The sequence below is a fragment of the Mesitornis unicolor genome, unplaced genomic scaffold (assembly GCF_000695765.1).
Source record: "Mesitornis unicolor isolate BGI_N332 unplaced genomic scaffold, ASM69576v1 scaffold38317, whole genome shotgun sequence".
Taxonomy (NCBI): domain Eukaryota; kingdom Metazoa; phylum Chordata; class Aves; order Mesitornithiformes; family Mesitornithidae; genus Mesitornis; species Mesitornis unicolor.
Genome location: NW_010195018.1, coordinates 1 through 24142, shown reverse-complemented (window position 1 = coordinate 24142; position 24142 = coordinate 1). Strand labels below are relative to the sequence as shown.

At 39.2% G+C, this 24142-nt stretch overlaps 2 protein-coding genes across 2 annotated transcripts; one reads left to right on the top strand and one right to left on the bottom strand.

Moving 5' to 3' along the window:
* The first annotated feature begins 1460 nt into the window (after positions 1–1460).
* TMC5 (transmembrane channel-like 5) lies at positions 1461–16471 on the top strand. The gene is made up of 18 exons (XM_010187986.1): positions 1461–1552; positions 2146–2236; positions 2555–2803; positions 3899–4050; positions 4582–4726; positions 5266–5421; positions 6026–6192; positions 6859–6937; positions 7310–7407; positions 9121–9216; positions 9884–9959; positions 10816–10949; positions 12268–12441; positions 13771–13849; positions 14206–14298; positions 15355–15453; positions 15754–15799; positions 16356–16471. Exons 1-18 carry the CDS (start codon positions 1482–1484, stop codon positions 16469–16471), a joined length of 2121 nt encoding a protein of 706 aa, XP_010186288.1. The 5' UTR covers positions 1461–1481.
* Positions 16472–19436: 2965 nt separating this feature from the next.
* GDE1 (glycerophosphodiester phosphodiesterase 1) lies at positions 19437–23432 on the bottom strand. Its single transcript, XM_010187985.1, has 6 exons — positions 23413–23432; positions 23087–23263; positions 21724–21829; positions 20878–20970; positions 20040–20251; positions 19437–19650 (listed from the first exon to the last, which is right to left on the bottom strand). Exons 1-6 carry the CDS (start codon positions 23430–23432, stop codon positions 19503–19505), a joined length of 756 nt encoding a protein of 251 aa, XP_010186287.1. The 3' UTR covers positions 19437–19502.
* Between the last annotated feature and the right edge of the window lie 710 nt (positions 23433–24142).

The following is a 24142-nucleotide window of genomic DNA, read 5'->3' as shown; positions in this document are numbered from 1 at the left end:
GGGAATGCCTCACTCGTTGAGTGACTATAGAAATAGTACATTTCCAAACATTAATGATCATGCGTGGCTTTTAATACCTGATAGAAAGGAGAGAGTATATTTCCAACACAGTCAACAAGGAATATAGTTACTCGTGTCTGAATAATTGGATGAAAAGATTGAGAGAACAGTTGCATTTTGGTTCCATGGAAATGGGAGTTTGGTACATCTAATTGATTTGGTATCATTGAGTGTGATTCTAAATCCCTCTGAAGTCAGTGGAAAAACTTTTAAAGAAAAGACCTGTCTTATAGGAAGAAAATATTGAATAATGAATGTGTGTATTTATGAATGCATTAGATCACAAAGTTTTCCATGATAGCTGAAGATTGGGTTCAGTGCCTCTTTTCCAACGTGTATCTGAAAAACTGCTTGTGGTCACTGAGCATGACCAGGAAGGAGTTGAGCTGGGGAGGGTTATGTTTCAGTGTAGGTAGTGAGATTGAAGGGTATACTTTTAAGTCATTTCCATGAAAGTGAAATTTAAATTTATGTCAATTTGTCAGGAGTATCTAGGCTTACTAAATAGTGCATGTTATTTAGATAGCTTTATTCGGAGACGCGACACAAGACCACCTAATGAGATCTTCATGACTTCTTCCAACCTGTTTGAAACAGATCCAGCATGCAAAGAAGGTAGGAATTTAGATAAGTGGTTAACAGTAAATAGCATCTTGCAACACAAGGATGGTGTTGGTAATACTCTTGGTTTCTCACCAGAATTGCATGTACAGTCTTTCTGTGGTTATGGGAACAACTTAGTTTTGTGTTAATGCTAGTGATTAATCTTTTATACTCTACTAGCACACTAAAATCCTAGGGTAAATGAAGCACAGTGTAGTGTGAATATGTATTAAATTGTAGGAAGAAAAGCTAAACTCTTTATGGAAATTTGTTTGACCAGCTAATGGATTGTTTTCAGCCACTGTCTGGAATTAGCTTCAAACTTGAGCTATAAAAAACCAGCCTGTTTGTCAAGAATACAGTTCTCTCTGTTTCATTAGTAGTGCTAAGTTTGGGCACTAGCATCAACTGAAATTACAGAATAAATAAAGTGAAAGTTTAGCTTTCAGGTCAATATGTAGCATCATAGAAATGTAACAATCAGCGACCAAGGAATAGACCAGAATCTTGGAGTTTGTCTACATTTTATTTTCCTTTATGTTGCAGCTCTTTGTATTAATATTAAGCATCAGACAATTGATATTTAATTTTTAACATCCAGTATTGTACACTTAATCTGTGTTAGATTACTGATGGAGCTGAGGATGTTCTGGAGAGCATTAAGTCTCAGAACTTGCCACACCTTGATAGCAGTGAAAATGGGGAATATTGTTAAATCCATTTCAGATTTTGTATAAGAATTATTGTATCACTATCCCAAAATTTCGATTTCTCATGGGTTTTATGCAGAGGAAGAGTTAGTTGGAAATCTTGCAAGTATGTCCTCCAGTGAAAGGATTAGAGCAATCCAGAAGATGCCAGAGTCTATGAAAAAAAAGAGAGAGATCAGGTAATAAGAAAAGTTTATCTGTTTATTTTTACAAACAGCATTTTTATTTCAACATCTGGGTATTAAGTATGTGTGTTTACCATCTGCTCAGCTTTGGTTTGTCACTTTGTAAGAACTGAAAGTACTTTTAAATGCTCTTTTAAGAAGCTGACATCTTGCAAGGGAAAGTAAAGATGGTTCACTGTCCTTTCATTGTATGAGAAGAATCTCCATGGTAATACAAAACAGAATATCAAGGCCTTGAGATTTTATTATGAATGGTGTCTTGTGATTTCTTTTCAAATTAAACTTGAATGTTGACCACTGAAAATGGAGGAGAGATCACATGGTCTCAACCATCCTTTTGTCTTCTCACAGAATACATTTAAATTTTGTTCCTAGAGTGAGTTAGTGGAGGGGTTAGAACATACTGTCACAGCATGGATGAGAGCTAATATCAGCTAATAGAAAAACAATCAGCAGAACATCCCCATGTTTTATTAACACTGTTCATGTGCATGTGTGTAACTATATTTACAGCAGCTTCTTTGGCTTCTTGTTTTAATTACAACCACACTATAATGTTTGTCACCCCCTGCCCTGCTCTTTCACAGGAATAAAGTTCTTAAAGAAATAACAAAAAAATCAAGGCACCGCAGTACTCAGATGTCCTGCTGTATACAGTGTCTGCAGGGAACAGTAGTGGTAAGTGTCAGAAACTTCTGTCAGTCACAATAGATTAAACCGCTTCTGCTGTAATGCTATCAGTGTCTCCAGTGGTATCTGGTATCTTGTTTTATTTTACTTACCAAAGAGCAATTAATTGCTGCAATGTTCATTAATGATGACTGGCATTATGGTAGCACGTAGGAACCCCAATTAAGCACCTTATGGTGCATGTAGTGAGGGAAATCTACTCTTCTTATCAAAATAGAGCTGTAAAAATGTGAGACTTTATTATGTGAGTTTGAGTCCTGTTTAATACTGCTTGCTGAGATTCATCTCTCCTCTTTTGCACTTCAGTCATTTCGGCGATTTGGAAATAGCTTGTCAGAATACTTTCACCTACTGCCGTTTTGGCATAAGACTCTGAAGATCATTGGTGCCGAGTTTGGAACAAGTGTTCTTTCTTATTTTATTTTCTTGAAGTGGCTGCTAACTTTCAACATCTTCTCATTCCTCATAAACTTCGGTTTTATCACAATCCCTCAGTTTGTTGCAGCAGAACCAAATAACCTTATGTTCACTGGTCTGGAGCTGTTCACTGGAGCTGTAAGTATGTAACAACTGATTTGTACTAGTACTGTGATCTACTTAAAAAACTCACGATAGAGTAAAAAGTATTTCTTATTAACAGGTGGAGTTAGAATTTTACGTGACTAGAAAAAATATTTAGTATTTATTTGACAAAGAAGCTGCAACAGATGTTGACTCAGAGTGAGGTGGCTGGCGCTCATTCTGATGCATTTATCTCGCTGCAAATGATTGCTGTGTTCAGCCATATTTCAAGACTTTCATCACTCTTTAAGAAAGCAGTGGAAGAGACACAAAGGAAGCCAGGCCTTCCAGAGATAGCTACAATAATCTTCAGCAGAAATTTTTCTCTTGCTAATTTTTCTCTGAAAAGTCAATGCCGATTTGCATCAATCCTGTGAATTTGGCTTATTTCTAAAGCTTTATTTTTCCAATTAGCACAGAGATCTTTCTGTGGCAACCCACAGAAATCACTGGTTCCTGGAAACTGGAGGATCTTTTCATTGTGTGGAGGTGTTTACATTTAGGGAATAAAGGCCCAGGCTGTTTTTGAAGGAAGATTTTACACTGCTTTAACTCTTCTAGTATTAATCGACTAAGTAATTTGAGAAGACAACTTTTTCTATTTTCTGTCCTTTCTGTAAAAAATGTATCAATTTCATTGCTGTTAAAGGATTTATCTAGTTAGTAAACAAGACTCTGCTCCTACTAATAGTTAGTTGAGAAGAGAACTTTTTAAAGAGGAAAAATGTCAACTTTTTCCTTCTAAAAGTTGCTTTTAAAGTGCTGTGTTTTGTAGTAATTCTGTTTAGCTTTGCAAAGTAGTCACCATTGCAGGAGTTCAGCTATAATGCAGTAACTCTAGTGTTGAATGTCATGTGCTTCCTTCCTGGTTCCTTCATAATTGATAAAATTTGTCGGTACAGAACCTTGCTCCTAAGAAACAATTAAACCTTTCCATCTTCAGGAATTTTCGGAAAAGACCAAATCCTGCAAATGTGTTGAATGGGAATGGAACAGCTTCCACTTCCATTAATTTGGTTTCAGATGATGATGCTTCCTGCCATGTGCAGGTGATAGCAAACATTGTGAATGATGTCCATATCTTTTCAGGGTTATTTTCAACATACAGTACTCTACTATGGCTTTTATACCAATGCTACAATCAGCAAAATAGAGAATGGTCCATCTTATAACATGCAGCTGGCCTATATATTCACCATTGGAATATATTTTCTCATCTGTTTTCTTATCTTGTTGTTCAGGTAAGCTAACTATATATTTTTATTTCACCTATATTAAGGGAAAAACAAACAAAAAAGAAAAACCCACCCTGACAATGGTTGGCAATAATAATTACTTATGTTTCTAAAAGTCCTTATTTTCAAGTCTAGAGTTTAAGTAGAAGTTTCTACTCAAAATACAATCTCCAGAAATCGAACCTTTATTAGACAAGTGAAGAATAACTGCAAAATAGTAAGGTACATGCAGAAAATCCCATTTCAAACCAATTAATATCATGACCCCCTTTTGTAAGCTGTTGCTCCTAATGTGTTCTGATATTGGTGTGGCCTTCCAGAGGTAAAGATTGACAGGAACAACTAGGAGTAGGAAATGTGAGAGTTGTTTCTTACATTAAAGTTTATTTTCCGTGTTGTCTTATGTGACATGCTCTAACGTAGGTCCAGTAGCCTTGGAATGGGATAGAAAAACTGTTAAATCTCCCTTCTTGCCCTGCTCTACAGACTTCATGTATTTTCCCATTACACATCTCACAAACTTAATTTTCTTTGCAGCATTGCAAAATCCTTCTTCAGGAACTTCATGAACTCTCAGATATACTCTGTAAATGCTAGCAAACTTCTCTGCACTTGGGACTTCAATATAACTAATGAAAAAGCTGTGAAGCTGAAACAAAAGAATCTCAGCACACAAATAAAGGTACAAACCACGGGAGGTACAAAACTGACATGCTTGAGTCATTTTGCCAAGTAGTTGTATGTGCATACACAAATTTGGCAGAGTGACTCAAGCATGCTAGTCCTGTTCCTTGTAGACTTAAGTCTTCCTGACTGTTAAGTTTCTTTTGGTTTGAACTCCTGGAGTTGGCTTAGCTACTTGTTTTTCTTTTCTCTTTAAGCTACATATCAATATTTGTATGCTTCTCTTTTACTGAATAAATCTCTGTGACTATTAAATATTTGCCAAACATAATATTTCTTCTGGTTTTACTTCCTGCTATTTAACCATTTGGTAAACAAAAGGTAGGCTTATAATACTATCTGTGAAATACAGTGTAACTGTCAAGAGAAAAGACTTTTAGGATAGGAACACAAAGTTGTCCAGTGAATGTTCCCAGGATATTAGTCTGCCCATCTTCTAGAGAAAGAATCTTTCAGTCTCTGAAGTTGTTACTCGAAACAAGTATTGCTTTATGCTGTTGACAAAGGAATTCTTCATTAGGAATTGTTTCCTTGCAGGAAGATCTCACTGAAGTAAACCGAGAAGTTCTAAATTTTTCTGTAACAGAGAGAGTTGTTCGTATTGTTATTCATCTTGTTGCTTGGGCTGCTTCCCTGGGAACAGCAGTAGCTGCTTGTGCTGGTGTTTACTTCCTTTCCATTAATAACCTAGAGGTAAGGACAGATTTTTCAGTCTGGTTTTGGAGATGCCTTTTTCCGCATGGGTATCTTATGCTGAGTGCAAGCAGTGGTCTGTTCACTACTAGGACCGTGCGGAAGTGTAGCTGGTTTTTTTTGCCAGTGCAAACACAAATTCTGCTGTACCTAAAAAACTGGTTTGTGAAGGCTCGCACCACTGGGGACTATGGTAAGAGCATAGGACTGGAGGAGTCTGAGCAAATCTTCTGCCTCACCCCAACAGCTGCTTGCCTGGGTTTGTGGCAAGGTTAGGGATAGTACAGCTGGCAACCTTGCAAGAAACAGCAAGAATCCTCAGCAAGGCCTGCCTCTCCATTGCCTAGGAGCTGCGTTTAAGCTAGGCCTCCCACCATTGGTCCCATGTAATGTGAGGCAGGGGACAGGGTCACTGTGCTGCTGGACATGGGCCCATAAAATGTGATAGTCTCTAACCTAAAAACATATGGGGAGGTGTGCCAAGTGTCTTCTCTGTGGGTGCAACTTGAGGCAGTATTTTGGTTAAGACACTAAGTTGCGGTTATTTGGTTGGGGTTTGTTGGTTTGTTTGTTTGTTTAATTTTGCTTGTTTTTGTTCTCGAAGCTGTTTGTGAAAGGGCATAAAAATGACCTAGAGAGCCAAGCTGCCATGTTGGTGCTACCTGTTGTTGCATCTGTCCTCAACGCATTCATCCCATTCTTCTACTCATGGCTTGGACATCTGGAGAAATTTCAGACTCCTGGACACCACATATATGTCACTATTATCAGGTATTTGTTGCTACCACCTCTGAGTGCTTTTTGGCTGAAGTTGTCTGACTCTTCTTTTTGACAGCAAGCTGTGTCTACGTGCTGTGGTGAGCAGTAGAAAGCCATGGAGGAGAATTCATCTTCTCCAAAAGCTTCTGTACACTCTTCTCTCCATGTTTTGTTTGTCTTCCTTGAGCCTTCTGGAGTGTTACACCTCTTCACGAGGACAGGGTCTGGTTTCCCTCTCAGGTACACTGTGGCACCAGACTTGGGTTTTTTTGTAGCTCCCCTATTTGGCACCTGGGCTGGTGACCCCCCAAGGAAATGAAGGGAAGTGGAGAGAGGAGTGAGGAGGTCTTACTTAAATACATATGATTAACAAAGAATTAACACCGTGTAACCCCTGGTGTCCCGCAGATCTTCCTCCCCCGTGGAGGCCGCACCCAATCAGCAACTTGTTTTAACAGAGGCTTGTGCCAAGGCTGTCATGCCCAGTGCTCCTTCTGCCAGGACAACAGAATAATGCTGCACCTAGGAGCTCCAAGGAGAGCTCCTGTTAGTGCTGGCACTCTGCAGTGCTGTTGTTAGGAGGTAATAAAGTGTAACCAATGGTCACCCTGCTGCTGTTCCTTCCAGTGAGCTTGTGGAGCAGCTGGCAGTGCACTTACTGTTACTTTTTCTTTTTAGAAATATTATCCTGAAAATATCAATTGTTGGAATACTGTGCTACTACTGGCTTAACATTGTGGCTGCATCAGTGTCACAGGTAAGGCTTCAAAAATAAAAGTATGAAAGTCTTTGACTTACAGTGCCAGGTTAGGAACCACTTTGAAAAGAGGCTTGCTCCAGCAAAGAGAAGTACACATAGTATCTTGGAAAGCTGAATTTGCCACCTCAATATTTTTTATTAGTATCTTTAGATAAATGAACTGTAGGAAAAAATTAATCTCCCAACTTTGGTCTCAGTTGGTTTGCAGCATTGTTCAATGAGAGGTTGACTGATTAGTCAGGCTGTTAGCAAATCTCTGATCTGTAGCCCAAGTTTCAGATGCCCAAGCATTTGGGAACAATGTTAGAATTGTATGATTTTTCCCTTCTAAATAGGCTTTTTTTCTTCTACTACTTCTTCTACTTAAAGTGCTGGGAAACTCTCATTGGCCAAGATATCTATCGTCTTGTTCTCGTTGACTTCATATTTTGTTTGCTTGGCTCATTCTTTGGAGAGTTTTTACGAAGGTAAGTACTACTTTTCTAACCTTGTTTTGATTCATTAACCAAAGACACCAAAGAAATGGTATTTTTTTCCGGTGTGGGAAAAGATGTCCAACAGAAGCATGTCTGTGGCATCACTGAAACTTCCTTGGTTGTCTCTATCAGCATAGTTTCTGGGTACATGCCTTGCATATGTTGCAGCTCTTTCCTAGGTGAAAGTCAGAGTGTGTACCGCTCTGCTCTCCCAGTGTGTGCTTTTTTCCTTTGGACATGGAAGCACAGTCAGGAAGGAAGCCACATTGTACTCCCATGGATCTCCTGAATGGGTTGACAAAGGACTGAGTGTCCCAAGCAGAAAACCTTGCTTTTTTGTATATGCACAGGCACACTGCTAGCTTTTCTTGGTATGTCCCCCTGTATTTTTTATCCTCTTGGTTATGTGCACAGAGTGCACACAAGTTTAAAATCTTATTTTAATCAGCCTTATTAAGGAGGTAATATGACTCTCAAGGGTAGAGTTCTGCAGCATTGTGAGAAAGTATTTTTAACTGAACATGGATACAGCTAAGCATGTAAGCAAAAAGTAATTTACCTCTCACATCTGCTGTGTGTACCTTCCTATTGCCAAACATTATTTGTGACTTAAGGTAGTAGAGCATTTAAGCGCTTGCCAGCTGTACAGGGCATTGAGTGTTCCTGGCCATACTTGTGTAGGAGATCCATTGTTTGCCCTTTGCATGTGATGATAACAAGACTGGTTTACAAGGTAGGACTTTGTTAACTTAATTTAACACAAAACAACGTTGAGAAGCCCTTGAAGACTTTCCCTCCACAGCTCTTGCCAGTGTACTTTAATCCTCCTGTTCTTGTCCTACTTTGATATGAAACCACCTCCCAGCAAAAGGTCACAGTACCAAAACTGCAGCGTCAGCTGTAAGAAATGTCCTTCACGAAGCTGTGCAAACAGCAGACTTACAGCTGTGAAAGATTAAAAGTACAATTGCTCATACTTATTTGTATGTATTCAGAGTAACGCCCTGAGAGCTTGGCCCTGAAACATTGTTGGTGATGCAGCTGATAAGGTGGTACCAAGACCATCTCAAGGCAAGACGGGATAACTTCCAAAATCTTTATTGTTCTTGCTACAAGTAGAAACTGAATCTCACCAGCTCAGGAAAAATGAGGTGATAAAAACCGGATTGTTGGTGCTCAGTAGGAATCCTGAGTGCTTGTTTACCTGTGTATCTCTCAGCTACTTGCAACCTCAGTTAGCCTGAACTAGAATATACTTAAGGATATGTTAAGAGTATCAGTCTGCAAGACTCAGTTTTTTGCTTGAGGCTGAAAATTCTCAGGATTCAAGAACTGAAAAGCTGTTACGGTTTTGTACTGAGGCAACTTGCCATTTCAACGGTTTAAGCATAAGCATACTTTTCTGATATAGTTATGAATTCTCTTTTTTTTTCCTTTTTTTTTTTGAGTTGCATGAAAAATATCCTAGGTCTTATTTCAACCCTGCTGTGTGTTATGGGAATCTGCTTTTGCCAAATTCTGTTTCATTTTTGTTGTGCTGTCTAATCAATGAGCTGTGGCTGCTTTGCATGACAAGGTTAATGCAGCCCCTGAATAATTTGTCATTGATGTTCGTATTTAGGAAGTAATTTGTAGAGATTTCTACACAGAGTTTTATTATTTAGAAAATTGCATTGTGCTGTGGTTTGGTTCCCCCCCCCCTAGAATTATTGGAACTACAGTCTGTCTGAGCCTGGGACTGCCAGAATTTGATATCGGACGAAATGTTCTAGATTTGATCTATGCACAGACTTTGACCTGGTAAGTGTTGCATTTACAGCCAAAACTTCATTTGCACTTAGAAATACCATGGAGCATCCTTATTCTGACATATCTGGGTGTTTCCCATCATGGGGGAAAGAATGGGGTAAGTGCCCGAGAGAGATGACATATTAAGTACCTTTGTGAGGATTGTGACTTGCCAGTTCTCTTTGTAATGAAAATAATAAGAATAACTTCAGGGAGTAGTTTAACATAGAATCACAGAATTGCATGGATTGGGAAAGACATTTAAGATCATCGAATGCAACTGCTAACCTAGCACTGCCAACTCCATGTGGCCATCTGGTCTGGAAGAAGCTGGTAAAAGGAACATCCTAGAGTTTTGCTTACTTCTTTACTGGAATGATGTCCCTGTTGAAATAGTCTCACTATTAAATGGAAAAGATGCCTTATTTCAAAGAATGAGTATGTTACTCCAATTATAAGAGAGTTTTCCAGATGTGTACATAGATATGTATGCTTGAAGTTGCATATTTTTAAAGACTGACTTACTGTTACAGGGTCAATGTTAATATAATTACATATCCAAATAACCATACATCAACTGTATATGAAGTTAGTGTGATATTTTCTGCTTTCAGTGCACTGAGAGCTGTGTGGTGAATAGTGAATATTTAACTTTTCTCTTATAAATTGTTTCTTCTAGGATTGGTATCCTCTTCTCGCCTCTGTTGCCTGGTATCCAGATGATATCGTTTTCTATAGTATTTTATGTGAAAAAGGTAAGAAGCTTTACATGTATTCATCATAAATTTACACCATTTGAAATCTGGGCAGAATTTATTGTGTGAAAGTGCTGGTTTTGTCTGGAGTCTGAAGTTTTGTATTTAGGGGAACAGTTTGGTTGATTGGGTTTCAGGGTAGGAGGGTGCTTTAAAGGAACACGGTTTAGATGCGCGCCCTGGAATTACAAACCTGTGAAACTTCAGAGGGGGAGAAAGTGTGAAGGGTTATAGGAGGGGTTAAGAGCACAGTTAGAGAGTGAAGAGAAAAAAGCAGTGAAAATAAAGGTTGGGTTATTAACAGTGTACAAGTGCACATGTCAGTATAGGTGCTCAGCCTGTGGCTCTGCCTTTGGCTTCCTGCTTGCTCCCCAGCAGTGCCCCCCACAAAGTTATCTTAAGTCTAAGCAAGGTGATTCAGCTAAAGATCTTGGTGGAAATGTCTTCTTTTCAGAATTCTTTGTCTCAGTAGTATGACTAAATGATAGATTGATTGTTGGATCATTGAACAGTTTGTAGTGTTGAATGCAGAAAAACAAAGCTATAGCTAGAAAGATTGATTCAAACTTCCCTGAACTGTGGGTTTGCATATGCTACAAAAGCAGACTTCACCCAACAGAGTCCTGAAGAACCCATCAGAACCTCATTTTGGCTCTTACTATTTAATGACTACATTCTTGAATTTTTCTAAAACTACAATATATCTATCAAATTCATATAAAAGAAGTTCTTAGAAACTTTTCATAGATGCTATTCCAGCAGTTGCCACCAGCAGTTTCAATGGGGTTGATTTAAACAGAGTTGATGTGGCAGGTAACACCATGCCTTGAGTCAGTGTACCTTCATCTCCTTAAAGGTCAGTCTCATGATGAATTGCCAGCCCCCTTGCAAAGTCTGGAGAACTGCTCAAATGACAACTTCCTTCTTGTTCCTGCTGTTTTTCCCTTCCTTCCTTGGAGTCCTCTCTGTCACTGGAGTCACTATCTGGAGGTATGGAAGATAACTGGCATTTAAGCCTGCTACGTTATGCTATATGACCTGATACCAGGCAGAGGAATCTGCATTTTTCTATAGAAAAAGCTATAGTAATTGTTAATGGAAAGTTTCAGATGTTCCTGACATGTTCTGTATTCTGAAAACATGACATGCTCAGAGAGTTTGCAAGAATGTGGAAAATGCAGTAATTGGTCCCATAAGGAACTGAGAGGAGAAACGACGATACATTGAAGTTTTGGGTTTCTGTTTAAGTATCACAGCAAATTTGGCTTTTCCTCCTCAGAAGTTTCTGCAACCTAGTCCTAGTTCCTGGACTTAACTTACATTATAGATCATACTGAGTCTGCAGTGGAGAAATGCTTGGAAAAACTCAGCTGAGATCAACTTTAAACTAAAAGAGGGTAGATTTAGATTAGATATAAGGAAGCAATTTTTCACAGTGAGGGTGGTGAAACACTGGAATGGGTTGCCCAGAGAGATGGTAGATGCTTCATCCCTGGAAACATTCAAGGTGAAGTTGCCCATGCTCTAGCTGATATAGCTAAAGATGTCCCTGCTCACTGCAGAGGGAGTGGACTACATGACCTTTAAAGGTCCCTTCCAACCCAAAACCTTCTCTGATTCCAACTTCTGGATTATTTATGAATTTCAAAGGCTCTTTTTGCAGGGAGTGCTGACCTCTGCAATAATGCATCTTGGTTGCTACCAGTATTTTAAAGGTGCTTTGTTTATGTGCTTGTTACTCTGGTCACAGTAAGGAAGGCAGCATAGATAACGCATTTATTTTTCTTGGTGATTCTTAGCGACATCATTTCAGTATTTAGTAAGACAAGTGGTTACACATGAAGCAAACATTTCAACAAGCAAACATGAAGTGGCTACTTCATGAAGCTGCCTTACTTCAGCACATCCTTTTGTTACTGAAAATCTGTAGCGATTCATATCTTCAAAGGCAAGGTGAAATGATGGTTCACTCAAGTACCTGTGGTGAAACTTTGAAAATTCAGATTTTCAGTTTGCTGTAGCTTGCTCTGCAGTGATTGACTTGTTACATTTAGGTCAAGATTGTGTTTACATGGCTTGGTACTGATGCATTGCAGTGAGGTCTCTTACCTCTCACTGTGTAGTTTGGAGAGAGCATTTTAATGGCTGGAGAGTGACCCAATTAAAAATCAAATGCAGATAATGGAAGTTCCCTGAGGGTCCAAAGAGAGCAGAGGGCTATAGCAAACTAATGGGCATCTTGATGTGCAAAATCATAATATCAGCTGAATCTATGAAACTTTAAGTAGCTTTTTTCTCACACTTTCAGCTTAAAACCTTCAGAAGAATGTGGTCCTTTCAGAGGTTTGTCTTCTATGTATGCCGCAGTCTCTGAGTGGATAAAAGTACTGGAAAATTACACTGCCTCCAAATGGGTAGTGTGGATCTACCAAAACTTAATTACAAGTGAACTTTTCTTCTTCATCCTCTCTACTCTTGTCCTGTAAGTACCTGCTAATGAAATGCACTGGAAAAGGACCTGAAGTGGAAAAAAACTGGCTATGGCATAGCCCTTCTTCATAAAAAGAAAAATAAAATTGCAAAGTATATTTTAAAGCATCAGAAATGGTTAATATACTGGAAATTCATGTATTTGAAGTACATAAAGCAGTTATAAAACTTATTCCTTTTATGTTAGGATGCCAAAGCTCTTTACAAATCAGCTTCTTGCTAACCCTAGTGTGCATTGCTTTTAATTGAATATTTCTAGTTTACTGCTGCCTAGGCTTCAGATCTTGTTACCACTGACACACTTAGCCTTGGGAACATCAGCAAAAGGGAATATGCTGCATCCAGTTGGCAGGATAGATTACTTTTTTGGGGGGTGTTGCCTTTTTTTTTGGGTGTTGCCTTTTTTTTTTCTTCCCCAGAGGTGAATAAACAGAGAAAGAGCAAGCTTTTTACAAGCATAGGCAATACAGGCCAGATGTATACTAGGACCCTGAGCAATGTAAAAAGCGGAAGTTTGGGAGGTGGTTGCTTTGTCTTTCCTGACCATTTCTCATCAGTGGAGTCATCAGAGGAGATGATACCATGTACAGAATAGCTGAACTATCACAGGGACGCTGCGGTGGAAGGATGTGGTAGCTCACAAGCAGCGTGTTAAAGTGAGCACACTGTATGGGGAAACGTTAGTAAGTAGGTTGCAGTCTGCTTCCACCTAATCTTGGCTAAATTCACATACTGTCTCCTTGGTTGAAGTAAATTATTTTGCCGAAACCACCATGTGCATATTAAGCTATGTGCCCACTGGTAGGGTTTGATGTTGTAACTGTGCTGCTTGGTATTTCTGGCATGGGCCATGCACATCTAAGAGCCCAAACCTGTTCTCATAAAACAAGATCCCACTCGTCCTAGTGGGACCAGGATTGGCCTGGAGGTAGTAAGTGTTCAGTGTTGTGATTTACGGTCCACGCATGTGTCTAAGCAAATGACACCACATTAGATAAGATCATTAGGTTCCTTTTTGTTATCTGAAATGCACCTTGTATTGTTGACTTGCTAAAATGATACCTCTCATCTTGAATACAAGTCCATAAATCTTTGGGTCTTTTCCAGGAGAATGTCTTAAGCAATTTCATGTGTTTGCCATTCCTTGTGTAATTGTATACATTTATTTATATACGTGTGTATGTGTATATGTGTATATATATATATATATGCATGTATAGATATGTGTATATATCTGTGGATAAAATGGATATATCTAATAGATAAAATAAACAAGATAATTTTCTGTTTAGGCAGTGACTATAGCTTTTACTTTTTTTAGAATTATTGCTTATCTTTACGTGCAAATAATAGAAGGAAGAAAGACCATGGCCAAACTCCTACATAAGCAAATTATTAATGTAAGTTTCACTTTCAGCTTAATCTTTTTTAAAATTTGGCTTCCTTGTTGATTGTCTCATCCTGCTATTGGGGACCTGTCATCTGCTTTTCCTGTGACATTTCAAGGAAGGGTGGGAGCCTTCCCCTGTAGGAATTGCAGGGAAACTTAACTTACAAATGGAGCTGTTGCAAAATAATTTTACCTTCAAGCTGTGCTGCTGCGGCTCCCTCTGGAGACAGATGAAAAGTATAAAAAAAAAGTAGAGTATAAAAGAAATTTTAGTTATTATTTTGATCAATTGTTCCTCATAGGCATCGAGCTTCTGAAGAATGTTTAGTCAATTCCAGCTAATGATCAAATGTGTCTTCACCATAGGTTGGAAAAGATAAAATGTTTTTACTTGAAAAACTACGGGTACTGCAAAGGGCAAACCAAAACCCATGTGCACCAACAGGACAAGACCAGCAGGTCAGTGTGATAATTGAAACAGTAGTATCTGAACTATGGGGTTCCTCCAGCGTTGCAAATAGGCTGCCATTTTGAGATATGTCTGTATTTTAAACTTCACGTAAGTTGATTGATTACTGGTTAGCTCTAGACAGCAAAAGGATACGATGGAAATTCCCTAAATATTTGTTCCAGATGGGAATTTAACCTGGGAGAGATTTAGAAAAGTCCTTACCCTCACTAGGCATTATTTATGATTATGAAAATGCAGGAAAACATTCCTGATCTATGTGTGCAGTGATGGTCACTGAAGGGTTTGGCCACGATTGAACCTTGCCAGGACTAAGGAGAAGTCTGCCTTTGTCCCATGACCCTGGATTTCCTTTGGCGTTTATGGTTTGTGCCCTGCCCCCCCCAGTTTTTTCAGCTGAGGTAAAACTGAGTGCTTTGACCTAACCTCATTTTAAATCCCATACAACATCAAGATAGACATCTAATGTCTGAAACTTTAATTTCTTTTGGATTTATTTTTGAATTTATGCACATACAGGTGCTGTGTGGTGTTTTTATTTGGGTTCAGCAAAAACTCTTTGACCTACATACCGGTGAAGAAAAATGGTTTGTTAGGCTCCCTTCCCTCCCCCAAAAACCAAAATCTCCCTGTATGACTGGTCATCATTAATGTGATAATGCAAATAAGTATGAATAGGTATAATAATTGATATTGATATATGGATGAATATAAATACATATGTGATAATACCAAGAGAGGGAGAGGGAAGCTTAAAGTGAATGGGTGTTTACTCTGTGCTGGGGATTTTCAAACACTAGAAAACGCTGTGGCCGTGTCCAGGGCCACAGCTGGGACTCCTGAGGGGAGTGCTTGATAGCTTACAAAGTGTGGAGATTTGTGTGGTTTTTAAGGTCAGATTTCAAAAGGAGGTGCCAGAATAATTTCACTGTGGATCTAGTAGAAGAGCGATCTCCCTAGAGCAAGGGTATGAGTGGCGCTGATCATAAATTCATTATTAGAAGCCAGAGTATAGTATTGCTAATGCCAAATGTTCTGTTTTTCAGATGTCGTCTTCATACCACCCATCCAGGCAACCTGCCCAGCAAGTACCAGACTACTCAGGAAGAGCATTTAACAGAAATCAAAAAGCATCCCACAATGAGGTGAGATGGTCAAAAGAAGGACGTCTCCACTAGATTTCCCTATATAGAGCCTGGGGCATGATATACACAGTGTTGACAACAGGTATATGTTGAACTAAGAGGTCACCCTGCATATATAGAAACAATTCTAAAGATTAATACGAGCGGGTACAAAAATGTAGTCAGAATAGCTGTTGTGAAACTTGCTTAAGATCTGGAGAGCATGTTTTTGGTACAGGTGACTACTATCTTTTTAAATACAAGATAGCAGGTACATGAGGGAAACATGAACCTAAATCTACTTGTGAATTTTGTTTTCAGTATTCCTATTCTGCTGGGATCTTGAGTGGCGCTGGCTTCCCACTAGGTAAGCAACAAATGCTAAATATATAAAGCAACTCTTAGAAGCTCAGCTCAGTAAAAATGTTTGATACAGTACAGACACATAGCTTAATGATAGAGACACGGAATTAGAGCATCCTGTATAAAGAGAAAACAAAAGGACTGGGGTTTTGCATAGACGCATCTATAGGATGTGCTTATTGCAATGTTGGTGATGACTTCTGAAGATTGATCACAAGCTTCTGCATGCCAGAATGGGTAAATGAGCTATTATGTCTTAATGGGGCAGCCACAAGCAAGAATATTACAACACATTAGAGAGAGAGTTCACATCTTGGTGTGAATCTCAGAAGAGGTTATTAATGATGCAGAGTCCCTAGGACATTGTATGTCTGAAATAAAAAAAGCTATGGAAACTTGCATGGTAGCCTGAACTATTCCTGGTTTACACAAACATGTAACTGCGTTCCAAATGCATGACAGAAGAGCCACTTAAATAGCATGGGGCTTTTTAACGGCGGGGATGGAGGTTATTGTACCGACACCAACACAGTTAACATTGCTTCCCTTGTGAAAAACAGATTCAGAGACATCGCAGCCCAGCAGCAGGCCAGGCATGTCCGAGGCAGTGGTGCTTGCTCTGCACGCTAGAGAAGCAGCTCAGTGGGAAGACGAAGATGATGAGAAAGATTTTTGACCATAAGCAGGCAGAATCAATAATAAATGTTAAGTCACTGACTGATGTTCTGCAGAAAGCAATACTCACTTGCACTGATGACTGAAAGAACCATTCAAACATTTTATTTTTTTATACCCCTAATAGAAGAAAAAATAGAAGAGATTACTAAATGGATCCTGGTTGCAGTTTATGATGATGACAGGGAATATCCTGCATGTTCGGTTTGGTTTTGAAGTAATGTTCTGGTGATCATCAGCCTTTCCCAGGACTGGCCATTACCCTGATACAGTGGGGTCCCTCTGCAGCTGGTCACTTGTTGGCTTGTGCCTATTTATAAATAAAAACTTTGGTCTAAAAATGTTTTTATATCAGTGACGTTGTTCAAACTGCTTTGATTTAAATCAAAAGTGAAGTATCAGACAAATAAAAATAGACATTTAAGTGCAGTTGTTTTTAATGGCCGAGACTTTGTAATGGCTGCAAAATAACTTGTGTGCACAAAGTTAAGCTTCTATTCAGTTTCCACCTTTCTGAGCCATTTATACAGTATATTGCAGTCACTGAAAACCAGCTTTGATGTTAAAAGTTATCAGAACCCTTTTTTAAGAGTGACTACTTATCAAAATTCTCATCTGTGTAAAACCACTGCTTGTAAACAAAAGCTTTACACTTACCTTTTCCTGTAAAGGATAGATTGGAAGTAACACAATTGAGTTTTTTATCACATGACTTTGAGACACTTGATGCAGCTTCTTTTTATTCAGAGCTACAAATTTGCTGTGATGATAATTTAATTTTTTTAGCCCATTTTCTGCTGCTGCCTGGTTTATTCCTCCTTTGTTGCTTTGGACATAGAAATGCCTTAGGAAACAGGTATGTCTTGTCCTCATGCTCATAGTTTAGGTTAAAGAATGCCCAAAACCAGCCACCAACAATACAGAAAAAAGGACAAACTTTACACATGAGACCAGATATTCAATTTTATTATGTTTTTCTGCATATATAAGTGTAGAGTCTGGCTGTGAATAGTCAATATGGGTGTAGTGTTTGCACCGAGGGCAGCGACTCAACAGTGCCAGCAACCCAAGCAGCAACAGAAAATGGGCCTTTGGAGCAATGGTCGTTACCATGGAGGGTCATCTACTCTTCTGATGGCAGGTCGGGATGTGCCTGTAGAACACAGCAGGGAAGGCAGAGGCTACAGCACTCATGAAATGGCTGGACAGAAACTGAGAGAGTAACATACATACGATACAGGATGTGCACCAGAAGACTGAGATTGGTGGTTCTGCAGTATAGGGTGGATCAGTGATAGAAATTGAAGAGGCTCCCATCAGCCACCTTACTCCTGTTTTCCTTTGTAGAAGGTAGCGTTTATCTGCTGCTAATTCAGAAGTACCTCAATTGGGACAATTGTGTAGTTCTTTCCATTGATGACTGTTGGTTTTTTTTAAATTACCTTTGGCCTATTGTTATAGAAGTTTTTTTAAAATCTCAGTTGGCTCTGTGAATGAGAACTAACTCTAACCGTGAGACACACTATCAAGAACACACATATCCAAAGCAGTGTACCAAACTGCACCACCAGTCCATGCGATCTGCTGTTCCTTTTCTGCTAAGTGCAGCTTTTCCCCCAACACATCCTAACTTGATTACCCAGTGCAGTACATCAGCTGGAACACTGCAACACCCAAACAAGGAAACCATGAATTCAACAACACTGAACTAGCACAAGGAACTACACAAGGAACTATTTTACTAAAACAGGGTTACACACTCCAGTCAAACATAGAAATTGCTACATGTGCAGTCTAAGGTGTCTTGTGAGGTTACATCTGAATAACCTGCAGCAGGTAACCAATGTGAAATGTTCAAATTCCTCATTTCTGTTGAAATCAGTATCACATTCTAAAATGGAATCATTAAACTTACTAATCCCATGTATTGACCATTAAGAAAAGGTTAGGGCTGGCTCCATGAGAGTTTTCTGCTCTTGCTAATCACTGACAGATCAGAGCCAAAGTTGTTCGTGGCCTGTTGATGGTAGCTGCAATGAGAACACCTTGGGGTTTTACTTGTTAGTGCAGTTTGCTTGCTGTTGTTTTTGGCATTTTACACAAATCTACTGCTGCACAGCTGATAAAGAATACCACACCCATCAGCTGTCAGATACTTGTTTACTGAACTGCAGACTCTTGATTTCAAGTTAAATCTGGATTACAGTTTCCCACATACCTTTGTGAGTGCCCTTCAATCATGCAAACAATAAGCAAAGTAAAAAGCCATTTCAACTGTATTTGTTCTACCACTACCAACACTTGATATATAGCTTTCTTTAAAAATAGATACATTCATGTGGTGTGTCATTAAAACTAACATACTACCCTCCCTTTGTTCTTTTAAGGGTCTGGAAGATAAGAAGATAGTGAAGTTTTATTCATTAATTCTTACAGCCTTCACACTGAACATGAAAGTTGACTTTATTTTCCTTGTCAGGGTGCAGCACAGCCATCTTTCCATACGTATGCTCACTCTCTATTTTGGCACCATTATTTTCAGGTTTTGTTTTGAAAACAGTGATGTAGATGTTTTTAAGATGCCATAAATCAACCTTGAATTATTATGCAGTTGTAGAACAGACTGGCTAGATTACTAAAATCAAGGTATGATTTCAAATTTTGCCACCAAAAATTGCTGATACGGCTTTATAACCAAAGTTTAAATAAAGGAAAGGAACAGTCTGAGAATTATAAAGCAACCTGCACATACAGTGTATTGCCCAGTTAGCTTGTCAAATCTGATCCTTTTACATTACAGTGTGATCTCTACAGACTGAATGGCTGTACCTCAGTTTTGTCCAGTGTTGCAACAGAGGGATTTTCTGCCTTTGAGATCTGACCCCACAGCATAAGTAAACTACTGCTCTTCCTTTTCCCAGAACTATCCTTAGCAGTCCCATCACCACCAGGGGATACCCTCTCAATGGTGAATTCAGACCTGCCCGAGTAGATGACTTATTTAGGTTGGCACATGTCTGCAAAGTGCAGGTCTAGTAATGAGGATCACAGTCTTCCACCAAGCTGTCGGTGATGTAGCTGGATTCAAGGACGGTTTCGTAGTAGTTTTTTTCAGCAAATGTGTTCACTGTCCAGGCAACCACTTGAATTCCTTTTGAAGACCAGTGCCTCATATACTCTCTGCAAGGAATAAAAGCACCATAAGAGGAAGGCTGACAGTACCATATTTAAGGCAGACAGTGCTGAAGCCACAGCTGAGTTTTAGTCTTGCATCAGTATTGTGTCATCTTTTGCAATGTCAACTTTCTGTGTTTTATTACTGTAAACAGGCAAAAGCAACAGTTTTCTTGCCCTTTGAGATCAAACTTAGGATCTAACATAAGACAAAAATATAGACTGAAAAGACAGAGGCTTAAGATAATAAAATAGCATGTGGTAAAGAAACTATCTCAACAAACTTACACAACATTAAATGGAATGTATTGATTAACACATATATGTTAACTCCTCCCTTCTACACTAATACAATGGTACTGCCTCCTGATACATTAGCAAGTTTTAACACTTACCGAGAAACAAAATTCTTCTGTATGAGGAAACCTGAAACCCCACACAATTGCCACAAGAAAGTGTGTAGGCTCCAATCTAGAATGATGTCCATCATCGCATACAAATAATGTTTCCAGAAGCAAGTGAAACGGGGTGTCCCATCTCCAAAATGACTCAGCTGCCAAGGCCTGTGTGTTAGAGCTGTTACAACATTTCTGTCAGCTTGTCTCATCTGGAAGATCAAGGAGAAAAGACTGTAATTCATACAAAAGCAATATAAATTGGGAGAGCTTAGATACAAAGTGCTAGCTTACATTTGCAGCTCTACCAGATTCACCCTCCCTGCTGCCCCCCGATTCTTTTGTAACTCTTTTAGAAAGCTGTTTATGATATTTTACTGTTTTTTTTTCTTGAAAACATACTGAATAAGCAACTGCTCTTATGTTAAAAACATTGCCAAACAGTCAGGCAATGGAATAAAATTCATAGTAAATGGACTTGACAATAATAATTAGGGAACAGTTGCAAAAATAGTCTACATTTCCATCAAAGTCTGAGGTTTCTTTAACAGGGACCTTGCACAAGGTTACCTGGCCATACACCAACTGTAAGAGCAACACACTTTTTTCTACACAGCTTTCAGAACGGAGGGAATTGCTGTAAATTCACATGTGCATCTAATGAGCACAGAGCGATCAAATAAGATTATGCAGGAGACTTAATGTTTATGTTACATCTGTTTTTAAGAGTCTCGGCAACTTTAACAACCCAAAAGTAATCTGGAACTGGGAGTTGTGTATCTTACTGAAATTCACAGACAGAACTGAAAAAATCCAAAATAAACTTAGGAAACATCACCTTATAAACAACATCTGGCATGAAGGAACAGACTACGCTGTTGTTATACAAATATGGAAATTCCAGGTAGAGTTGTTTTAGGGCATCAACTGCCTGCCAGTTAAGAGATACACACAGATGTTATGTTTATATATACACTTATATTTGCTTTACACTGCAAAGACATTTTATGATAATCCCCTTTAAAAATACTTTCCTGTTTTGTACAAAATTGAAATGGAAAGGGGAGGGAAAGAAAAACAGTATCGTATTTATACCATTAACACAGAAATAACATTCTGGGTTTTGCAGCAAAAGTCCTTTTCATCGTTCTGTTTACAGCAATGAGTAGCATTCTCAGTGTATAAAATATCCTTAAATATATTGTGGCTAAAGCTCTGAAGTTTAGTTCAAGGAGAAAAAAGAATTTATTTCCATATTTTGCTATGCTAAAGAAAAAATATTCTAATTTACATAAAATGTTAGTGATTGATCACCTGTATCTGCCTTCAGTAATGCAAATTATAGACAAGCAGGATCCCTAGCTGGAGGCTGAAGATGAGATACTGGCTCTCCTGGCACAGGCAGGGAATGCACTTTGCTTTGTTTCATTATGATGCTGCAAGCTGAACTCAACACTCACACAAGACTCCTGCTAATTTTCAGTTGCATCTTCCCAGGACAATGGAATGGGAAGAGGGAACGTGTTGTTTTTGCTTTGACAGCCCAGCTTTGGATGACACAAAAAGGCTCAGTCTCATTCATATTAGAGAAGGGACTGTACCACACACATTGGACCAGTTTGAGACCAACAGAAAAGCAGGTTAGAAACCCAAAGAAAAGGTGTCTTAGTACAGTAAGCAGTACCTGATTTGCATGGCCTTTGACATCAAAGTAGACGATAAGATCATGATGCATAGACTCCACAACAGCTTCTCTCAGAGTTGGTACCTTTTCACCTTTGAATTTGTTCCTATAGAAATGGAGAACTCCTCACTGGAATGCAGTCACAATACACATGTGCACACACAGAGGCACAAACATCCCCAACTATACACAGCTGTTTCTGAGAGGTTCCTAAACATAATCTGCTGATACACTAGTATTAGAGGTGGGATCAAGCACCACTAGCAATGGCAGTGGTGGCTCTCACCCAGTGAAAGGCTGCACATGTAGAGGGATGCGTGCACATCTCTTTTTCCCCCAGAATCCCACTATACAATTCTATCCTTCCAAATTCAAGGTCTAATCCGATGCTCCCTGACCCTGTGTTCTACACCAGAACACTAACCTCAGTCCTTCATCTCCTTCCTCAACTACCACAAGTAAACATTTAGTCCCAACTGCTGACTACCCATCCACCCACCTCAACTTGCTTTGGCTGCACTCCCTAGCCTTAAGTCAAGTGTACAGATCCTGGCAGAATAAGCAAGACAAGCTGAGGATGTAGGAGAAGCAGCTTCACACATCAGTCATTTATTCCTGATAATACCAGCTTATCAGCGGTAACTGCCTATGTGAAGGTTCTCGCTGAGTGGCTCAGACGATCACCTTTCCAGTAACAGACAGGGAAGATGCTACTTGTACCACAGACTCACAGGTGGTCTATTTACAAGGGTCTAGAAATCCCTAATGCAGTGTATCACACACTAAAAGTTCTTCCTCTAAAATGGATTCATTCATGACATTGTAGAAGTCGCACTGTAATCAAAGTTTTAGTAACATGTAAAAAGTTACCCCTGCATACCACTGCAAAGGGCCTAATCAGCCACAGCTCCTACCTGAGACTACCCAGGATCTGTCTAGCTCCTCTTCAACAGTGTAAACCTGATGTTTAATATCCCCAAGACACAATCAATCAAGAAATGTATGTTAATAAAAATACTTTTAGAAGTAATTACTCAAGTCAATTTTGACATATTGTGAAACTCTCAGTATCTTTAGTGCCCTGCAGTCAATTTAAGTGAAGCTGATGTAGAGATTAACCTGTTTCACACTAGAGGCCTTTGATTTTGTCCTTGAAAGCCAATTATCTTGACTCTGTCTCACTGTTTATGTTGCAAGGATGGGTAAGGAGATACAATCTCCTACACTCCTAAAATCAAGTAAGAAATAACATATGGTTTTAAATTTACAAGAATTTTAATTTGTGAGAGATCAAAACAATAACTTTGTTTATTAAGAATGTTTTTTGTTTACTGTTGAAACAGAATAGCAATAGTTCATTTACCATAGCCTATGTTTTACGGATGGATTAAGCCTCCTAATTTCATCAAAAGTCAAGTCACACAATCTTCCAGACCCATCAGTTGTTCTTTCAACTGTTTCATCATGCATTAAAATGGGAACACCATCTGCAGTAAATTCAAGATCCAGCTCAACGCCCGTTGCTCCATTCTCAGCTGCCTTGAAAAATAATCACATACACAACAGAAGAGACAGCTTTATAGATTGAATATAGGTACAGCTATAATTATTTTGCATTCCAGTGAAAAATAATAAACTATTAATGTTCTTTTCAGTAAGCTTGATCTGCAGAACAAAGTAGGTTTCATCCAAGTTATTGTAAGAAGCATTCGTAGATCAATTGAAAGTATACAATCTATTTTACAGATAAAAACATAGTGATAATGTCTCTGTCTTGGGACTATTTCAGGATAAAAATGCAGAAAAGAATCCTGCTCTCTCCTTCTGGTCCAGTAACACCCAAGTGCTTAAATTATGTTACCTTCTAAAAAAGAAGGGAAGCAAATCCCTAGTTTAGATGATGTATAGATTAACACTTAGATGCCAGAATCAGAACAGACCATCAGAGCAGAACGTCTCTGCTCGCACAAGGAAAAGCTGTCACCCCTTTTCTATATGGGACACAGGCACAGTATTTCCTTTAAGGGATTCACCATTCACGTGTAGTATGGTTGATCCACCACACCCACTAGATAAACAACTTCCCAGAAGCACCACTTACCATGCTTGTACTAAACAGTAGATGTATGTAGGCAAATCCCTGCTCCTATCCTGCCTGAAAAGGGAGATTAACAAACATAACCTACATGCTTGTACAACTGCCCACCGATCTCAGTCTTTCACTCGCCACACCGAAGGGAGACAGGCTCCCCGATGCGCTGCCCCTACAGAGCACTTGGCAGCTTCGGCTCACACTTGCAGCCTCGTCCCAGGCTCCGTCCTTAGCACCTGCGCAGGTTAAATGCGCTTCCAGAGCCCTCTGGGGCACCGCCGGCTCTCCGAGCCGGGCCGGGGAAGGAGGGCCGGGCACGGTGAGGCC

Bases quoted from the DNA above. Each gene is read 5' to 3' on its own strand.
- GDE1 (XM_010187985.1), bottom strand. From the start codon at position 23,432: ATGCTTCTTACAATAACTTG. The intron at 21,830-23,086 runs GTAAATGAACTA...CCATTTCTATAG, and splicing joins TCCGTAAAACATAGGCTATG to GAACAAATTCAAAGGTGAAA. The intron at 19,651-20,039 runs GTAAGTGTTAAA...TATTCCTTGCAG, and splicing joins CAGAAGAATTTTGTTTCTCG to AGAGTATATGAGGCACTGGT.
- TMC5 (XM_010187986.1), top strand. From the start codon at position 1,482: ATGTCCTCCAGTGAAAGGATTAGAGCAATCCAGAAGATGCCAGAGTCT. The intron at 15,454-15,753 runs GTGAGATGGTCA...TTTTGTTTTCAG, and splicing joins AAAAAGCATCCCACAATGAG to TATTCCTATTCTGCTGGGAT. The intron at 15,800-16,355 runs GTAAGCAACAAA...TGTGAAAAACAG, and splicing joins TGGCGCTGGCTTCCCACTAG to ATTCAGAGACATCGCAGCCC.